This window comes from Pempheris klunzingeri, chromosome 1 (assembly GCF_042242105.1).
Source record: "Pempheris klunzingeri isolate RE-2024b chromosome 1, fPemKlu1.hap1, whole genome shotgun sequence".
Lineage (NCBI taxonomy): Eukaryota > Metazoa > Chordata > Actinopteri > Acropomatiformes > Pempheridae > Pempheris > Pempheris klunzingeri.
The window spans coordinates 34,942,363-34,962,775 of record NC_092012.1 but is presented as its reverse complement, the minus strand read 5'-3'; the positions used below and the strand labels follow the sequence as shown (position 1 = coordinate 34,962,775).

Here is a 20,413-nt window from a genome sequence, read left to right as displayed (position 1 = left end):
CCTTCAAGACAGTCCTGTCCACATGTGACCCTGTGGAGCCCTGCTGTCTGTCCGTGTGTCCACATGGACGTTAAAACTCAACAAGACAAACTCATGCTTGACTTTCAGTTAAAGGAACATTTCAATTTAAAGGAAAGTGGCTCTCTAAGGTCCTATAGCGGTTATAAAACATCCTCCAGTCAGCGTTTACTTTTAGCGTTTTACTCTTTTGGGTAATACAGACCATGGTGTCCAAAAGCAGAGACATGACTGAGAATGACTCACAGATACACAACACTAGTCTCTGAGAGCCTCCACAAATAGCTTTCAACACTTTTATTTACATAATTTATATCAACACTAAGAGTGCTTATCACACCAATGTTAAAGGAGAACTTTTGTCTTTACTAAAAGTGTTGGAACTGGTCCAGTAGATCACCTCAGCCAGCAGCCACCAAACGGGCTGCAATGGCTGCAACGTGATCCTTTGGGACAACTGGATCACAGTAGGTCCACTAAAAGAGCTTGTTTGATCCACTGACAGGCTCAGAGTGTTATTCTAAGTGTGTGACAGCATCATGGAAAGGATCCCTACAGAGAGAGACCTGGAAGATCCTTTTGGTTTAACCACAAACAGCACACACACCAGACTACATTCACTAAAACAGGGATTTTAGCTCCCTTTCACTACAGGGATCCTGTACATAATGTTGTCAGACACTCAGACTCTACTGGACCAGTTCCAACACTTTTTGTACCCACCGGTCATTTAGACACCTGGATATATAAAAACAGGACCCAGGTTCTCCTTGAGGAGTTAAGCTGAGAGACTCACTTGATGGCTTCACACATGTCCAGGCCCATTTTAACGCAGTTCTTGGCATGTTTAGGCAGAGACACCGGCAGCCCTGACACACAGTAGTAGCAGTCTCCAAGAATCTTGATTCTCATGCATTCATTTTCCTATAAAGAATGAGAAGGAGGAGAGGACAAAACAGTTGTTAAAGATGTCGCCTGGCTGCATTAAGTGTGGGTAAGTAGACAGACAGGATGTGAGTGTACACATGCCAACACATGGCAGCCACTCAGCACAGCCGCAGTCTTGTGCTTCTGAGGTTTAAGTGCCTTGGTCATGGCTTGATAAGAAGAGAGTGATTCCTTGTCCAGCTGCCCAACCCAGATTTTCCCAGCCAGTCTGAGGTTTGCATTATCACTGCTACAATCTTGTAAAGAGACAAACTGTCAGCTGCAACTTAAGCGGATAAACTGTGGTATTTTCAATAGTTAGGTTGTGTTACTGACTGCGGTATTTTAAAGGGTTAATTTGGATCCAACAACAACATTTGTGTAACACACAATAGCACAAACTAACTAACTGACTGAGGTCTACCACTAGGTAGACCAGCTTCTGTGTTCTGGAGGTAGAATTGGTATTTTTATCAATGGAGTCTGGTGTTTTTAAAGAGTCTGATTCAACACCTTCAGTTGCCTGTCTGACAGCAAGGTGAAAATATTCTAAATATAGCGTACGCTGTGCCGGGGCTCACCTTGGCAATTTGGTCAAACTTGCCAAACAGTTCATTGAGCATGATGACCAGCTCTTTGGGAGAACAGTCACTGGCCAATCGGGTGAAGCCAACGATGTCAGCATACAGAATACTGAAAGACAGACATGCAGAGTTTAACACACACAAACACAACATCAACATATCACCTATGTAGCACTGATGAAACGAAGGATACTTCATTTCTGTTTTACTAACTAAAGTACTTTTACATTTCCACACACTGGCCATGAAGCATGCACCTTTCATGTCCTCCAGATTTGGCTTTGACGGCCCACTATGACCACTATGACCATTATGACCCCTGAAATGGGATGCAGGACCGGCCTCCCATCAACCTCCAGTAGTCCTGACCAGTGGCAGAGCAGCTGAGCCATCATTAAAGCTGCCGGTCAGCACTGACACCTCATGTGGCCTCTGGACGACCCCGACACCTCCAGGGAAAGCAGCTGGGAGTCTGGCAGAGGCCCGACCCAGACGGAGCACCTGACCGGCCGCCGTGCCTCAGCATGTCTAGCCTCAGGGGAGCGGACGCTCTGCCCGCTGTAACACTAGCCTCGGTGAACCACACACTCAGCCCGTCAGCAGCTGTGATGAAGGTCGTAAACGACAGGACGAGGGCACCGACCTGACTGTGACATGCTGCCTCACTCCTGTTTTCTCTGCAAACTAAACTATCAACCAAATCCAAGAAACTAGTCTGATGACTGACGGATCATTTAACTCCTTTTTAAACACATTAATCCTTAAGTTCGATTGTAGTTGTAGTAGTTGGTGTAGTTCGATTGGACTGAAGGACAAACCATTAATCGATTAATTGAGAAAATATTCAGGAGATTAATCATACACACATGAGTAATTACAACAAATATCACTGATGTGTGCACCAGCAGAGGGACACAGAGCCTGGTCCGGCCAGGTGCTTCATGAGACAGGCGGCCCAGGTAATGACTGGTCTGACTGGGTAATTACTGGGACAGGTCGGGCTGCAGCCTGTCATTCAGCACCTTCTCCCTGAACGTGGCAGCTGCCTTCATAATGTCCTCCTGATTAAAGTTCAGACGCACTCTGACAGATGAAGATCGCCTCAGTAAACACCAGAGGGGCTGCTGACAGCTGCTGGTCTGTGTTACCACTCTATCCTCAGACCAGCTCACTCCTCTAAACTGATCAGGACTGAACCTGAACTGCTCCACACTGAAACATCTGCATTAAAACACAAAGAAAGACACTTCTAAATGTCCGCCCTGTGTGTCGCTCTGCAGACACACTGGAGTGAAGTCCTCTCACTGAGCTGTGTGTCTTGACGACGTTTGTCTGAAAAAATGAGCCGATGAGCCATCTGCCAAAGTTCATTTTAAGCTGACCCAATATCTGTCCGCACTCGCTAAATTAATGAAACCCTGGAAAGACAAAGAGCTGTAACTGGGTCAGTGCTCTGAAAACAAACAGACGTACTAATCTCCATCGTTACGCCAAGTGCTCGGGGAAATCTGCTGTTTGTGTGCACTTTTTTGGCTTCTGTGCCTCATCTATGTTTTCTGAAGTGACGTGTGTAGAGGTGCTTCTTTGAGAAGAACTGGGGATGAGGATACAAACGAGTTGGGCAAATGAAATCAGTTTGCTTCAAAGTGCAACAATCTTAGGAAATATAACAAAGATAATGTGATGACTGAGCTAAAACAGATGTATAATAAAATGTCTTTTTTCATCCCTCACACTTGTTACTAGTCACAGCTCATCTGAAATTATTCTTTTTATGTTTTCTCAGATGTAGTCTTTGATTCTGGTCTGAGATCTGGTCTCCTGATACACCAGCTGCATGTACGCAGACACTTTTAATCCCTTTAAAAGTGCAGGTTTGACCAGGTTTGTCTAATTAATGAAACTCCCTGTGTTCTGTGTTCGGAGGCGTTTGTGGCTGTACCTGACATTCTCGTGCCTCTTGACATACAGACTGTGGAAGTTGTTATCTTTGACGAGTCGCTGCTGCTCCTCTTTGTCTTTGCAGTCCTGCAGGCGCTCCATGATTGCCAGCTTCATCTTCATGGAGATGTAGACGGGCAGCACAGACTGCAACAGGTTCTCCTGCAAACACACACACACACACACACACACACACACACACACAATTAGTTACATAACTGCAATTTGGGTGAGCCAGGGAATGAGGCTTATTTGACTGTCACACTCTGAGTGTACATCGGTGAAACCCTGACATGAAAACTATCCAGAACACACACACACCCACCTCATCGACCTCTCACTCTTTAATATCCAGCTACGAACTTGAATCTCAGCTGACAACTGACAGCTGTCAAGCTTTCTATTCAATACAATCATTAGTGAGGGAATATGAGGTTTTTTTCTTCAGTTTCAACTGTGCCAGGCTTCTATGAGGCCATTGTGTTCATACACCACAGTACTAGCACCGATCTGTAGCTGTACTGGCTCTACTAGTGCTTCAGTGCTATGGCCAGACCTCAGAGACACCAGGAGTTTGCTGGTCTAGTGCTACCTCGATCAACAAACTAATTAATTAGTGCAGGTCCAGACTAACCATTTAAAAACAGCACAGTCAGACAATAGCAGAAAAACTAACCGATCAAGGCAGCGAGAGACCAGCAACGCTCGTGTTCTGTGAGGTAAAATGACTGTTTTCGTCAATGGAGTCTGGTAGTTTTGAAAACACAGAGTCAAGGAGTCTAAAATCTGTTTTCCTGCCACCCCCCACGTCCACAGCAGTACATCGCTTAGCGTCTTTGCTGTGCCGACCTGCACCTACTGTAGGTGTAATACACTTATAATAATATACAGACTGTCCCTTTAAATCAATATCATCAAATCACAAGATTAAACACAAGTGCATTCTAAACCATTTAATCTGTTCATTATCAGATAATGATAAGATCAAATGTCAAACAAGTCTGACTAAAATAATTTGGTTCCATATCACATGGTGAAGATGACAGAGGATTCAGCACTGTGTCAGTGAGGGAATGAAATCCCTCTGGAGTCAGTCCACCACAGTAACCAGAGGTCCGACAAACACGGCTGGATTAAGACTGAAGAGGGAATTTCTGAGGGAATGATTAATCCGTCATGTGACCACGCCAGCTGACTCAGAGCCAGCTGAATTATCTATCTGAACTATCTACAAAATGATTTTTACATGATGCAGCCCTTAAAGACACACACGTGGATGTAAACAGAAGTGAGAACAAAGCTATGAGTCTGTTTTAAGGTATGAGGCCAGAGCTCTGTGTGTGTGTGTGTGTGTGTGTGTGTGTGTGTGTGGTCATACTTTGGGTTTAAAGCAGCTTTGAGAGGACATTCCTGTTTTGTGAGGACAGTTTGGTTCCAACAGCTTCAAAGAGCTGTTTCAGGGTTCAGACTTAGTTTTAAGGTTAAGGTTAGAATAAAGTTAGGCTTAAGGGTTAAGTTAAAGGTCGAGATTTGGCATTTAGTCGTGATGGTTAAAGGTTAAGGTAAGGGGGAATGAGTCAACCATACAAAGACAAGAGTGTGTGTGTGTGTGTGTGTGTGAGAAAGAGAGGCAGATGTTTGTGTGTGTGTTAGTATTCACTTCCTTTAACTTCTTCCACAGTTTTCCTTGTTGTAAAAAAGTGAATTCAAAAGTTTATTTGTCTCAGATGTGTGCTTGAAAACAAAAATATAAATGTCCCGTGTAAACAGGCATTCAAGGAACACAACCGAGTCCTGAATACAAACTTCAGCCAATAAACTCTGGATTCTGTCGCTTCTTCTTTAAGTCCTTCTTTAATATCTGCTTAAGACAGGTCAGGTGGGATGAGATGTGTGTGCGTTCAATTTCAAAGGGATTTAGTTCTGGGCTTCAGTCGGGCCACCTAAGGACATTCACGCTCTTGTTTTGAAGCCGTGCCAGCGTTCATTTGGCTGCTGAACTCTGGTCTTGTCTTCCCTGAAGAGCCTCCTCTTGTGGAGCCCAGTTTAGGTCCGACGCTGTGCTGCACTCAGAGCTCAGATTCCCTTTAATCAGCCCAGGCTTTGACATGTCTGAGTGTTTTTTCTGTGTGCTGTCACGTTGTTATTTCCCTGGAGGGTTTCTGGACCCTCTGCAGACACCTCAAGGACAAAAAAATAATGAAACTGCACCTCATTTTAATTTGGAGCATTGCTGCAAAGAGGTGAAGACATTTTGACTCAAAACATTCCAGCTTTTCACCTTTTTTGATTAATTTTTAGAAGAAACATAATAAATATGAAAATGGAAGCGGACGGTTTGGGTTGGCAAACTGAAAACAAACCAAATGTAATCTCTCTTTTTAATCAGGCTGTGAGAACAGAAAATGTGGGAGAGGTGACGAGGGTTAAATGCTCACCTAAGGCCATGAAGTGTGTGTGTGTGTGTGTGTGTGTGTGTGCGTGAGTGTGTGTGACCTTCACTCTGCTGCAACCTGAACTGCCTCCATTCAGTCCGCCTGACCTCTCACAGGGTTCAAAAGACCCTTTCAGTTTCCCCCAGCCTGAAACGTGGAAACTCACCTCTCATGAAGCGGCCTTTGTGCAGACGACGGAGGAGACTGCTGGATGTGTCACATGATACAGGGCTGCAGCGAGTGCTCTGCGCTCCTCTTTTATTTACAAAGGAGCACTTTAATTACTGATGTATAAAACATATGTTAAGAACGGAAAAAGTCTGTGCTGAGGGGTCAGTGGTGTTGGGAGAGGCTCGTGAACGGGAGTGTTTGAGTCGCTCAGTTTAAACGCTGCGTTTTTGACATCCCTCTCACCCTGCCAGGAAACGTTTCCTCCTGCTGAAAGTAATGTGGGAACAGTTGCTCATTGGTTCCCCCGTCGGAGCAGCTTTGGAGAGCCCCCGCTCCTTTGCTATTATGTCCTAACTTTGAGCACCAGGCTGCCCTTTTTCAGCCCCAATTCAAATACAGCAGGAGGTGTAAATGTTAACGATCGCACCATTCCTCTCTGTCCTGCTTGGCAACGCCACAGCTTCTCCGTCAGCCAGCGCTTGTTATGGCCCATACTAAGCAACAGTCATAACAAATGACTGACAAAATAGGAAAAATTGTCTTAAAAATGCCTCTGAAGTCAAAGGAAGTCAGCACAGATGCATCTAATTTAAAAGGCATCACAGGAAAATCTAATTTGAGAAGGATTTGTTAGTCGCAATGAAAACATCCACGGGAGAGTCACCATGGGGCCAGCCAGAGGAAAAGCTTAAAGAAGAAATAAAACTACAAGAGCACAGCTATAACAGCCACTAACGAGCTGTTCTCATCATTTGTCTGTAATGTTTGTCTCCACACAGGGACAGCCGATGCAGTAAAATAGAAGGCATTAAAAAGCTCAAAGCATTTCACTTTTCCTCTCTAATGAGATGGTGGCTTTAATAAAGAAATACTGCATTGGTTCTGCGTGATATAAGGGATCATTACCAGTGTGTGTGTGTGTGTAATGAGTCTGTATGGGTGCAGGAAATGCTTCATTCAACCAAAAGTGTGTGATGGGAGGCACCTGCTTAACAATCCTAAAGCTGGCTTACATTTTGCCTGAATTTTTATTACTTATTTATTACTTATTAGAGCAGCAGCTTCTGCTAACTGTTCTCTAAAATCCCTGTTTTATTGAATGTAGTCTGGTGTGTGTGCTGTTTGTGGTTAAACCAAAAGGATCTTCCAGGTCTCTCTCTGTAGGGATCCTTTCCATGATGCTGTCACACACTTAGAATAACACTCTGAGCCTGTCAGTGGATCAAACAAGCTCTTTTAGTGGACCTACTGTGATCAGGTGCAGTTGTCCCAAAGGATCACGTTGCAGCCATTGCAGCCCGTTTGGTGGCTGCTGGCTGAGGTGATCTACTGGTGATCTACTGGACCAGTTCCAACGCTGACCAGTATTATATCATTACACATATGTAAAAATAGGGAGCAGATTTCTTAGTGACGTACTGTGACAGGTTGTTCAGCTCTTTGTTACGATGTGGTGTCAAACTAACCTGTTGTCTCTTCTCTATCTCCAGCTTCATCCGCATGCTCAGGCACCTCAGGGTGTCCTGAAAGGTCTGCCTCAGGGTTTTCTCCATCAGGACCTTATGAAAGGCTCCCACCACACTGCCGCACAGGAACACCACGGCATTGGACAGCAGCTACAGAGACAGACACAGTGGCAGACGTTAGAGCTCAACACGATTGTTTGGTTATTATGTCTAATTATTGTCTAAAAACATTTCTACATCAGTCAGTTTTTGGGTTCACCTGGTTGGCGAGGTGGAGCGGAGTGGACTTGTTGTCACCATAAACGGTGAGGTGCAGCGTGAGGACCACGATGTGGGACAGTGAGGAGATGACGCTCAGCACCACAGCGTACCACAACTGGAACGGCAGCATGGTGTACACGGTGAAGATGATGAAGAGGAAGAAAGGCACCTGGAAACACAAGATTATTTCAAGACGTCAACTGTTGTGTCCCGACTACATCAAATTCTACTGAACGAACGCTGCCTTCATTCGCTCTTTTTATTCTGGCGCCGTAAAAGTGACATCTCCAAATCAAATTATACACACACTACAAGATGTGATTAACCAACCTGTCATTCAAATATTAGAAATCAGAAATGTGTCAGAATGACAGCTCATCAATGAAGTGTGAAAATATTAAGATTTCCATGAAAGCAAATTTAGGAGGATCATATATCACCATATACATAAAACAACAGACATTAAACAATGTACTGCCGTGGATGGGGGGGCAGCAGGAAAACAGATCTGAGACACCTAAAGAAAGACCCACCGAGAATAATCAACATCGGTTTAAGTGGAGGTTGTATTTAGAATATTTTCACTGCTTTACATCACCGTCTGACAGCCTCCTGCTGCCCCCATCAGCTATTGTGTTTGTGTTATTGTGTGATTTTGGTGTTTTAATAATTAGTTTGGATTCAAACTAGTGTGGTTGGTGCAAAGTGGTAGACCAAAGTACTCTGTGAGATAAAATTACTATTTTGGTCTGGTGGCTTCACGGCGAGTGAAGAGAAGGATAACAGCTTGTGTAGGTGGGCCTTTTGTTTGGGGGACTAGAACCTGTTTTCCTGCTGCCTCATGTCCACAGCAGCACATTGTTAAGTATCTGTATCAGGACTCCTGCCTGCTACTACTACCTGACTACTGAATACTACACTGACTATGAAGAGCTCAGACAACCACACTTCAGATAATACGGACTGTCCCTTTAATTTAATTTCTGTTCCTAATTTTCTTTCCTTTCCTGATTTGTGTTCTGTGTGTTTATAAATCCTCTATCACACTCAGTGTCATATTGTAAATCTGTGATAGTGCCGTAGGTTAGTGTTACTTGTGGGATGAGATTTTGTTAAAATATACCAAACTGTACTTTGTATGAGCCAAAAAAGCCAACAAAAATACTGCGAACAAATAAAAGAACATAATCTTTCATGTGGGAGAAGTTACCTGGTCCCACGGGAGGATGATGGGGCTGCTGAAGATGAAGGTGTAGCCCATGGTGAGGTGTGTGGCCCACACAACGATGCCCAGCAGACGCCTCCATCGCTGGGAGAGCATCTCCGTACACACCAGCACGAACACGGCCAGGAACACACACAGGCTGCTGCTCACCACGCTCACAAAGGCACAGTGTTCCCCTGCGTTCTGCTCCGGCAGCGAGGGACAAGCAGAAGGACAAACACACGTGTTATTACAGAGACGCAGTCAGACCGGCAGGCTCAGTGTGGACCAGGCTCAGGTTATCAAAGCCGTTTGTCCTCATGCAGGTTTCCTGTGTTTACAGACACTGATTCATGTGCATTTCACATCTGTGTACAAAAAACATATTACAGTTACTGCTATGTGTCCCCTTTATATCATTTTATTTTCATTCTACATCATCTTTAGTCAGGCGGGCTCACTAAGATTGAAATCTTTTCAACCTGAGGACGACCAACCTTCACAAAAAACACAATTGAGCGAATTAATATGAGCCATTTTTATAAACCCCCACGTCCTAAAATAGTGAAAAGCAGAGGCCACTGGGCTTATATCAGAGACAGGTCATCATTTCTAATTCCCTCTGTTTGATAAGGACATTTGGTCACATCTCAGTCCCATTTTCCATGTTGAAGTTTTGTTCCTGGACTGATATTTGGGTAATAACACTTAAACAGAGTGGTCAAGAACAACAGTTAAATTAAACTGATGGAAATTAAGCCTCACTGGTAGCACATAACAGACACCAGGAGTTTATCCACTCTGGTTTTCAGCCCCCAGCTCTTTATTAGAGACCCGACTTTTATTTGAGGAAATAAGTTAATTTCTCAGAGAACATTAGAGGGATATAGAGTCCGTGCCGTCTGATGTGCAGGTACACTGAAGGGTGACGTAACGCATCAAAAATCACCCTGAGGAGATCCTCGCCAACTCCGACTGAAAAGATACCAGATACACCCTCACACCACTGGTTTAACTCTACGCCACAAACTGGTGTACTGCAGAGCTAATGTGTGTTATTTTGTCCAGCTCTCTGCACAAACACTCAGGTCTTTTTTAATCAGTAAGTTATTGTGTTGACTGAACCTGTAGTGGAAATACACCTGTGGATTTAGACGAGTCTAACAAGTAAGATTTTCTGTCTCTGCTTCACGTCCTGTTGGCTGCAGGATCCTGTCTTCCTGATTGAGTTACTGCACTGAGAGAGAGAGAGTGTGTGTGTGTGTGTGTGTGTGTGTGTGTGTGTGTGTGTGTGTGTGTGGGGAGGTTGTCTTGTGGGAGAGAGAGTGGGCGTCGGAGAGCACGAGAGGAAACAAGGGGTTAAAAGAGAGCTCTGAAAGTCAGCGTTAATAGATCTGTGCTCACAGAAGGCCATCTCTGCATTGTATGTCGAGCTTCCTGGTTGCCATGGCAGCGCTGGAAAAGGCCAGATCTCAACTAAAGCACTTTCTCCTCATTATGTAGCTGTGAGTCTTGACAAAACCTTTTTGTAGGCGGAAAAAGAACAATTATTCTATATGAATAGGAGCTAAAACCATGTGAACAGATGCGGCTGTGATGTTCGAAGCAGGGCACATCAAAACTCTGAAGATGTACCTCAGCTGACCGTCAGCATCATGTCTGCCGGCTCTACTATGTCTATAGAACAGTAATATTTACAGCGTCCTGTTGGCAATATATTCATGCAGTAACCTCACATTTCTTGCAGCTTTTAACAACTTTATTAATCAATTAGTTGTCCTCAAACGTCTTGTTTCGTCCACAACCTAAAGATATTCAGTTTGCTGTCACAGAGGAGGCAAGAAACCAGGAAACATTCACATTAAAGAAGCTGGAATCAGAGAATCTGGACTGATTAATCGATTACTAAATTAATAATTAATATATTTGGTGATTGGTCTAATAGTGGACGACTAACTGGTGACTTTATTCTAGCCTCAACTACCAGATCACCACGGTTGTCAGCCGTTATAGACAACAGAGGCAGATGAGGAAGCCAGAGCCGTGTGTGGAGGACACTGACGTCTTTATGAAATATACACTCCACAAACATCCTCTCACAGCCCCTAGAAACACACAGACGCGCTCAGTTTAGACACACGTTTCAAAGCCCAAACAGCAGACCGTCTCTCCGTCCAATCAGAGCCTGAGTCTGGAACACGGGCTCGTTCCTCTCAGCGTCGCTCTTCATCCGACGTGAGAGGAGTTATACAAGTTGTTGGTGACTTTCTGACACCCCTAACAGCCCCTCCTTTACAGTGTTACACAAGCTCCATCCCAACATTTTCTCTGAACTCCTCTGTGGCCCCGGCAACGGTGCGTGCAGGACGACAGCCGAGGAGAAGGACGAGAGAGGAGCACAGGGAGAGTCACGGTGTGTTCGGGGAGGGAGGACGGAGTACGAACAGGAACTAAAGCAGCCACGAGGCTAAAGCACTAAAGTATGAAAAAACTCAAGTACACAATCATTTTTTATATCTGATTTCCAAGTGACATCCTGTTGAAGAAAAGCAGCGTTGTAGTTTATTGTAACGTGCTCAGACACTGTTGGACAGACCTGTGTAAGCCGACTGTTTGCCCTCGCAGAAAACTGATCAGGAATCAGAAAGGGGATCAATAAACAATCAGGCCGATACGCAGAAACAATGTGAACCCTGTGAGTGAGCTGGTGAGTGAATTCTGCCTTCTAGTGTCACAGTTTATAACCGAGGAGTAACAAAGGACCTATGAGTGTGTGTGTCAGTCGAGCCTTTAGAACGGCTCCGTGTGTGAGGAGGAACGATTTTTATGAACAAGCACAAAGACGCCGGCGTGGAAGAGAGCCAGAGAGTCAGCAGCCACACAATAGAAGGAAGGTTAAGACGGTGTTTCCATCAGGGGAAAATAATACGATCTGGGGTGACAGAAGCTGTCAGTTCACCGCCGGCCTGACTGACCGCTTCACTACCTGCCATCGTGCCAACATCAACAGCACGCCGCCGATCGGCCCACGGGTACCTGCCTTTTCCTGCTGCCGTCAGGCGGCGGTTACCTCCTCTGCTCTGTGACAGCTGCTTTGTTTTAACCACCTTCTCGTGCCTCCGTCCTTTCTCCACTCCGTTTGCTTTGTTCAGCTTACTGACAAAGCTCACGAAGGTGCTTCTGGTTTGAAGTGCGGCAGGCTGGTGTGTTCAGCAGTGCGTGCAGGCAGATTGACTGTAATCACAGTGAAGTGGTTTCAGGGCTCAGTAGCTCCTCCTGACCTCTGACCCCTGTGTGGAGAACGGCAGGCCATGTCGTTCAACAGATGCATTTCCAACCCTTCTCTCCATCTTTGCGTCTATTTCAGCGATATCCTCCTTCACTTTTGAGCAGGTACACAATCACCCGCTCATTCACGCCTCTGGGCAGCTGCACTGCCACTGGAGGGGAGTTAAGTGTCTTTTTTAAGTGGCCGTCGACAGACAGGAGGGAGTTTTTCATCTGTCGCTTCTCCACAGACCGACCGTCCATCCAGTCACATGCTGCTTCTCTAAACGTTAGACTACTGCTGCCATCACATTAGGGACAGGGACACGCCGCAGGGCCGAGTGCTTCTCAAAACATCCTCATTTTTGATTTGCATGCTTTTTCTTGGTGTATTTTGATACTGGATGTCAGTAACATCATTCTGTGCTGTCGTACATTTCACAGTCGTGTTCAATCAGTGGCCACTTTCTCAGTATCATACATATCCCACAATGCACCGCTGTAGGGATGCCAACACCAACACAACAGACGATGGCGAAGAGCGTCGAGGTGGCTGTGGTGTAACGTCAGAAACACTTCAGTTTCAGGTTTCACTTTGCTGGGTCTAATAGATGTTTTAAACCAGCTCATTGTTTGGGTTTCCATGGTAACGGAGACTTCAGATGCAGCATAATAATTCCAAATAGAGGATTTAGTTTTCAAGCTCTTCCATTATTGCATTCACTGAAGAAGGCGTGTGGGTAGCGGGGAGTCCCCCGCCCTCTGCGAGTGCCACACACACACCTGCACGCCGGCTGTGGAAAATTTTTAACATTTTGCACATTTTGTTCTGCTTAATCTTAGCTCTTGGCTACAATTTTTTGTTTAAATGGCACATCCGAGGGATCTTCAGAATATCAATCCTGGCCACAAAAATCCACCATCGGCCAGGCTCTGATGAACGATCCATTAGTGGCTGAAAATAATACTCAAGGCAGGTTTTCTTCTCTAGAGCATCTTATGTGATAGCAGTGCCAGTGATCTGATCATAATGGTGTCTTTAATTTGCTTATGTGACATAATTTGATCAATTAGCTGTCATAGAAATACTAGAGAGAGGAAAGCAGAGATGGTGTGGTCTGGGTTATAATTACCAGGGCTGCTGTGTTCATACAGACTCGTCTCAATTCACTTACTCAATTCCAACACTTTAAGTACCTACCAGTCATTTAGACACCAGGACATGTACAGATAGAGCCCGGTACCAGAGTTATCCTTTAACAGTGGCTCACGGGCAAATAACTAGTGGTAAAATTGAGGACACTCAAACATTTGCATCAGCAACCTAATCGTCATGACCAGAGTGAAATCTGCAACAGCTCAAAATCTTTCTCAGTTTTTAACAAACACATGGCTGTGAGGACTCACCAGCTGAAGGCTAAAGAAGAGGATGAGGAGGATGCAACAGGAGAACATGGAGAGGCCCAGCAGGAGCACCAGCGGCTGGTACTGGCTGATGCATGAGAATTTGCGGTACAGCGCCTCATTTTTCAGCTCCTGGTCGTTCAAAAGGTACTTCCCCTTGGCTGGCATGGCTGATACTTGTTACAGACGCATATCAGGTGTCAACCAGGAGCCCCAGAGAGCAGGACAGTGTGTTTGTGTGTGTGTAAAGAAGTCGTCCACAGTTCTGGGTCTGTTCGGGGCCCTTTGCTAGCTCATGACGCTCAGGTGAAACTTGTGTTTGTCCTTCGGCGTGGCATCTCGAACGGTGTTGTTGCTTCTCTCCTGGCTTCGCTGCAGCTCTCTCTCCGCAGGCCGTCCCCTCCGTCACTCCCTCCCTCTGATTCTCTCCCCTTCGCTGCTCCCTTTGTGTCCTCTATCCTCTGTCTGCTGTTGGCAGGCAGACCCGCTTCATCCTTTGCCAGCTACTGTGCTGCTCCCTTCAGTGGGTTTGAGTAATAAGTCCGGGGCTGAGAGACACGGGGGAGGAGGGGATGGGAGTCTAAGACAGGGGAGGAGAGGGATGAGGAGGAAGAGCAGGACGAAGAGTGCGGGAGCTGGTGAGGGCAGCAGCAAAGGTCATCGGTGACCACACCAGGTTTTGGGTCGGCAGCTCCGATCCTTAGAGGCACCTGGAAGGAGAAGACGAATAGTTTACCAAAGGTACACAAACACACAAAAACAAACACAGTACACGCCAAGACCTCGACATGAACACCATATCAAAATGTGTCTACGTGGTCCGAGGAGGGACCGTAGTGTGTGTGACTCACTGGGGACTCTTTGAGAGTGAGACATTAATATCCGGATCCCTCGATGAGCACATGCTTATTCACACCTGAACTTCCCAGATTTCCACAATCCAGAAAGCCCCCGTCTCTGTTTGCCCAAGGCCTGCTGTGGGCCGAGGGTTCACGTGCTGACGGGCCGCACTGCTCATGAGAGCAGCGGCTCTGGAGCCACTTACTGAACATCACAACGTGGTGGAGTGAACTTGTACACAGCCACAAACCAGTTAAAGCTCCTCCACTGAACCAACACACACCACAGATCCATGGCCAAGGTCACAGCGACACCTGGAGACAGCGGGCCGGGTGGAATCCATGGTGACCGCATGTGTCACTGCTGTAGGATCAGTTTGAGCATCTGTGGTGACTCTAAACAATAAAGGTTCAATTATCACCTGAAGCAAAACAGCAATCCAGTGGTCTCAGCTCCCCCGTCATTTTTATTGTATCTTAAGATCAAAAACCAGCTGGAAACATATAAAAACACACCGTGCACATCCTGCTGCTGGGCCATGAAGACCTGATCGTGACAAAATGTACGTCGATAACGATGATAACATCTGGGTGTGGATCAGACTAACAGCCAATTAAACAGCAGAAACAAACAGCCAGTATGGACAATATTATCGTGGTCATGTTTTCTGAGCCCTAATCTACACCTGAGTCTGAGAGGAGATGCCAGCCAGAACACACACTTTGTTAACACAGTGTAAGCTAAAGATAAACACACCTGAGCCTTATACTGTCTACCACATGCTGTGGTCCTGCTTCCCTCTTTCTGGTCTCCGTTATTGTCACCATCTCCAGGACTTATGGCTGTAATATTACACCTCCTCCCACAGTTACTATTTTCGGTTTGCTTGTAGCCCCGTCCAGTCTCCCTGCTCACTCACAGACAGTTATTGTTATTTACTAGCAAGATGCTAAACTCTGTATCCAGTGGAAAGATGCATCGCACAACCAACGCAGCAAAGCTGTGACGCAGAACATCAGCTGGAGAAAATCAGATGCACCCTCAACGGCTCTGGGGATGCTACAAAACCTGGGACACACTCATGTGAATAGTCTACCTGCCCTAAAACTATGGACTCACATCTTTACAGAGACGGCTGTTCAATATCTACCATGTTCACAACTAAATCCTCACATTTCATCACTACAACCAGAAGCTGCCAGCTGGTAGCTGATCAGAGCTCCATAGATCTGTTTGGGAGAGAGGAGGAGACACCGTCTGAGGCTCAATAGGAACAATGTGAACTTCGCTCTGCTGTCAATAGAAACCTCATTTCCTCCTGTGGTTGCCAACATCACTGCTGTGTGCAGTGTCTAGGTGTGTGTGTGAGAGGCTCTGCTTCATGTTTGTCCCTCTCATAGCAACAGCAACAGATGCTATGTGTCATAAAAAGAGAAAAGCAGAGCAAAACACAGGACCACACACACACACAGTGCTGCCGAGGCGGCGCGATGACTTTCCCTTTCACTGCTGCTGCTGCTGCTGCTGCTGGACAGAGCAGCATCCAGCCGACGGCGCCTGAACTCAGCAGTGCGAGGACCGGAGCAGCGGGAGGGCGAGCGGGGAGGGTAAAAATGCGTCCTCCTCTAACATCAGTCAGAACCAGCTGGCCTGTGAGGAGGGAACCCTGAGGAGACGTTTACGGTCTGTTCACACCGTGGAAGTCATTTACTCCACATACCTACTACACAACACATCTGGATCTCGTATGTAAGCTCATATCGTATGTCATCATCAGTGGTAGACAAAGCAGGAAGTCACACATATGGATATGTTTTCTGATCATGGGGTCGTTCAGACCAACATCTACTGTAGGTAATGTGGAGAAGGACCTCAGATAACCCCACTGCAGATATTACAGACTGTCCCTTTAAACGAGGCAGTAGCATCACTTAAGAAAAACCTAAAGGGAGGGTTTAGTTTAGGCACATGAACTACAGACATTAACCACAGAAAAAACTCAAGGGAACTTTCTGTATGAATGGACCACAGGATGGTGCTTCTCCTTCCCACTACACCAGTAAGTTGACAGAAATAAAGGAGGAACGCTGAGGTCTCAGAATGTGTTTTTCCTGCATCTTCCAGGAAACAAATGTCTGTTTTTTCACGGCTTCTTAGAAACTCTTGAGCTCACTGATCCACCAGTGACTGACAAGACTGAACATGACCAGGAAACCAGCAGAAATGCAGTTGTGGCCCAGAGCCAATGAGCCCGTGAGCTGCTGCACCGAGCCCTCAGTGTGAGTACAACAAGGGCAGGAAGAGTTTAATAAAATGTTCCTGTATCGCTGCTCGAGGTCAGGTGACTCAGCATCTGAAAGGTTGGTCTGGTCTTTGGAGAGCCGCCTGACAGTGTGAGAAGCCTCGTTTAGCAGATGTTAAAGCTCCTGGCCCTGACGGCGCTCTGATGTCACCCTGGTAAAACGCCGTCAGACCTGTGGCTCTGAGCTGGAAGACGAGGGGGGGGCTGGATGTACGCTTCAATGAAGCTGAGTCTCTCAGCGAGCGCCAATGAATGGCTGACACTGTGCTGCATTGATTGCCAGCTCTTTTACTATGAAAGCCTGGCAAATGAGAGAATGGCATGGCAGCCTTGTAAACTGGCGTCACTGAATCCTGAACAGCAGCCACACAAAACCAACTAACGTCACTGCACGCCATCAGTGCAGGCCTGCTGCTGGGGAGCAGCAACGCAGAGGCCAAAGAAAAGAGGAGCTGAAGTGTGACAGAGGCTGGGAGCTCTGAGTGTGTGTGTGTGTGTGCAGCTTCACAAAAACAACAATGTGACCATGATTGGTGTGGAGACCCTGTGAGCGGGTGTCATTTTTCTACGGTGAGCCCGTCACCATCCAGTACCTACTGGGAGTGATTAAAGTTTCTAAATGTGGCACTGGTGGCGATGTGATCCAGCCCACCGTCGGTAGCGTCTGCTGCATGCACACTGTTTCTCACTCTGACTAACTGACTTCAGCTCTGGTGCTCACATGTAGTCACACCAGCTGCAGCACACGGCCTGAAGTGATCAGTTCTTTACGAGTTTGTATAAAAAATAAACTGTACAGAGACACTGAGACAAACGGCGTGTGCAGAAAGAACGCAGCCAGACGTTGATCAGGTTTGATCATTTACACGGTAGTTCCTCTGTTGATGAATGAAAAAGTTTTAAACTGATTATGATCAGAATATCAGGCTCCATGTAAGCTACAACAAAACAAACTCGGCATCCAGACGAAGGAACACCATCAAAAAAAGAAAGTGTTATGGTTTTTGGTTACAAACAAATATAATAAAAAAATATAATAAATCCTCTAGAGCTGGACGATAAATCCATTTTATTAATTCAAATTTTTGTTTGATGAAAAGATGTTTGAAAATGAAAGTCGATTTTCACTTTAACTTGGTTAACACAAGCTTCCCTGAGCTCCTGCAGTCCATCGTGACTCTAGAGGTTAACAGTGGACGCCTCCTCAGACAATATAAACATGGCAGCGTGTGCTACTCAAAGTGAACAGTGAGCTCCAAAAAAAGCTCTCTCTCCTCAGCTGTCTGGAAAGAGTTCGGTTCAGCAAACAAACCGCTGTCGGCCATAAAGTTGGTCTGAAGTCCGTGAAAAACTGAGATGCTGAACAAACAGGTCCTGAGCAGCGTGAGACACAAAGTTTGTAGGAAAAAAAACATCTTTTTAAGTCAGTTCCTAGACTGTAGTTGAACCATGGACGCCTCAAGGAAGTGACTGGAGGATCTAATACAGTCCTCAGTGTTTGGATGTGCTCTGGCTCGCTACTCTGGCATATTGGAGCTGAGATGAATGGCTGTCACACGTCATTATTATCATGAATTAATTTGAATCTTCCTCCCACGTGAGGCTGACTGAAGGTTTTAATCTGAAGGAAGCAAGGGAGGTTCGTGATTTGAGACATTCATCCTGGGAATGTTCTGGCTGAATGCTGCCTGGGAATAGCCAATCCATGTTCCTTTGAGCCAAGTAATCACCTCACGGGTAATAAACCAATCTTATCTAAAGACCTGGTCAGATCCTCACCAAACCACCGCCCAACTCAAAGCCTTTTCATGAGCAAACAGGCAGGTCTGTTTCCTAAGCAAATCACTCTGCTTTTATGGCCGTCTTTGTGCTGGCATTCAGTGAGCTCGGACAAAAAGGGGACAAAGAGTGACCTCTGCAAAAGAAAACAGCCAACCACATTTCTCAGCCCATGCTGCACAGATCCAGTGTTTAAGGCGACGTGGGTAAAGGTCAGCTCGACCAAAGGAGCCAGGCTCGCAGACATCAGCAGTACAGCTGCCCATCAAACATTCATCAAGCACTAAAATATACCTTTTTGTGTCTTAATCGACCTTTTGTTTTTCCACTGACAGGCTCAGAGTGTTTTTGCCAAGTGTGTGACAGCAGTATGGAAAGGATCCCTACAGAGAGAGACCTGGAAGATCCTCTTGGTTTAACCACAAACAGCACACACACCAGACTACATTCACTAAAACAGGGATTTTAGCACAGAGAACACAAGTGGCTGGTCTACTACTACTACTACTGTCTTAATTTGTTAGCTTGTTCCCATTATAAGTATTGTGTTGGATCTGAACTAACTGTTTGAAACACCAAAGTCACACAATAACACAAACAGCAGCAGTAGACCAGCAACCCCTTTGTAAAATCCCTGTTTTAGTGAATGTAGTCTGGTGTGTGTGCTGTTTGTGGTTAAACCAAAAGGATCTTCCAGGTCTCTCTCTGTAGGGATCCTTTCCATGATGCTGTCACACACTTAGAATAACACTCTGAGCCTGTCAGTGGATCAAACAAGCTCTTTTAGTGGACCTACTGTGATCAGGTGCAGTTGTCCCAAAGGATCACATTGCAGCCCGTTTGGTGGCTGCTGGCTGAGGTGATCTACTGGACCATTTCCAACACTTTCACTACCTACCAGTCATTGTCACACCAGGATATGAACAAACAGGGCCCAGGTTTAATAATAGCGAAGTTGGCCTGTAAATTCTTACCAAGTATAGTTAATTTCAGTTTCAGTTCTCTGTGAGCGCCGGCTCCCCTTCACTCTGTCGGCCTACAGTGTTCAGCCAGTAAAATGTCACTACTGTTTAATTAAGTTAAGACTCGTATTCACCAGGCCAGCAAATGTCCAACCAGCATTCAATCCAGTTCATACCCTGAGATCTCTCACCCAGGCTACAGCACGGTATAAATTCAATGAGTAGTTAGTTCTTTGCGTCAGTTTAAATTACAGCTGTTGGGATTTTTATCTTGTGTGTAAAAATCTTGGCTCTTTAAAGAAGATTTAACAGATAAAACAGACTTCAGAGTTTAAGGAGTTACAATGGGCAGTAAGTTCTTTATTTTTTTCAATTATCATTAACATTTTTAGGCATTTGTGCCTTTATTTTAACAATTTATCCTCATGTTGTTGAATTAGGAGGAGAGCTGTGCATCACTGAGTGCATGGAAAAAGAAAGAAAAAACATGCACGACGTGGGCTGCTTTGGAAAAAGGTTGTTGTCAAGATGTTTAAGTTCATCCTAACTTGAAACTGATAACATTTGGGAAATATTTTTAGCCTCCCAAATGTTTGTAATGAATTGTTTTGTGGACAGTGAGGCAGGGGAACCTAAAAGAGGATTCATGTGATGATTAAACTGCAGATAATAAACGTTTAAGTGTCCTGACGGAGCAGCTCTGATGTTTTATATTACAAATATTAACTTAAGAGTAAATTAGTAGGCAGTGTTGTCTCCAGTATGTTCTGGAGAAAGAATTGGGGAGGGGTACAGGCCTCCTTGCTCACACACAGAGCCTTTCCATAAACAGATGACTGATGTATGTACAGC

General features: G+C 45.5%; 1 protein-coding gene across 5 annotated transcripts in view; it reads right to left on the bottom strand.

Annotated features, from left to right (window-relative positions):
* The window catches only part of adcy7 (adenylate cyclase 7), a 49,692-nt gene that overhangs the window by 11,400 nt on the left and 17,879 nt on the right, over positions 1–20,413 (bottom strand). For all 5 annotated transcript variants that reach the window (XM_070834765.1, XM_070834772.1, XM_070834779.1 and 2 more), the window contains exons 2-8: positions 13,682–14,388; positions 9,014–9,211; positions 7,802–7,972; positions 7,543–7,692; positions 3,472–3,632; positions 1,527–1,638; positions 815–942 (exon numbers count right to left, since the gene is read on the bottom strand). In XM_070834765.1, coding sequence (XP_070690866.1) covers positions 815–942; positions 1,527–1,638; positions 3,472–3,632; positions 7,543–7,692; positions 7,802–7,972; positions 9,014–9,211; positions 13,682–13,846 — 1,085 coding nt within the window. In that variant the 5' untranslated portion in view covers positions 13,847–14,388. The remainder of the gene's footprint in view (positions 1–814; positions 943–1,526; positions 1,639–3,471; positions 3,633–7,542; positions 7,693–7,801; positions 7,973–9,013; positions 9,212–13,681; positions 14,389–20,413) is intronic.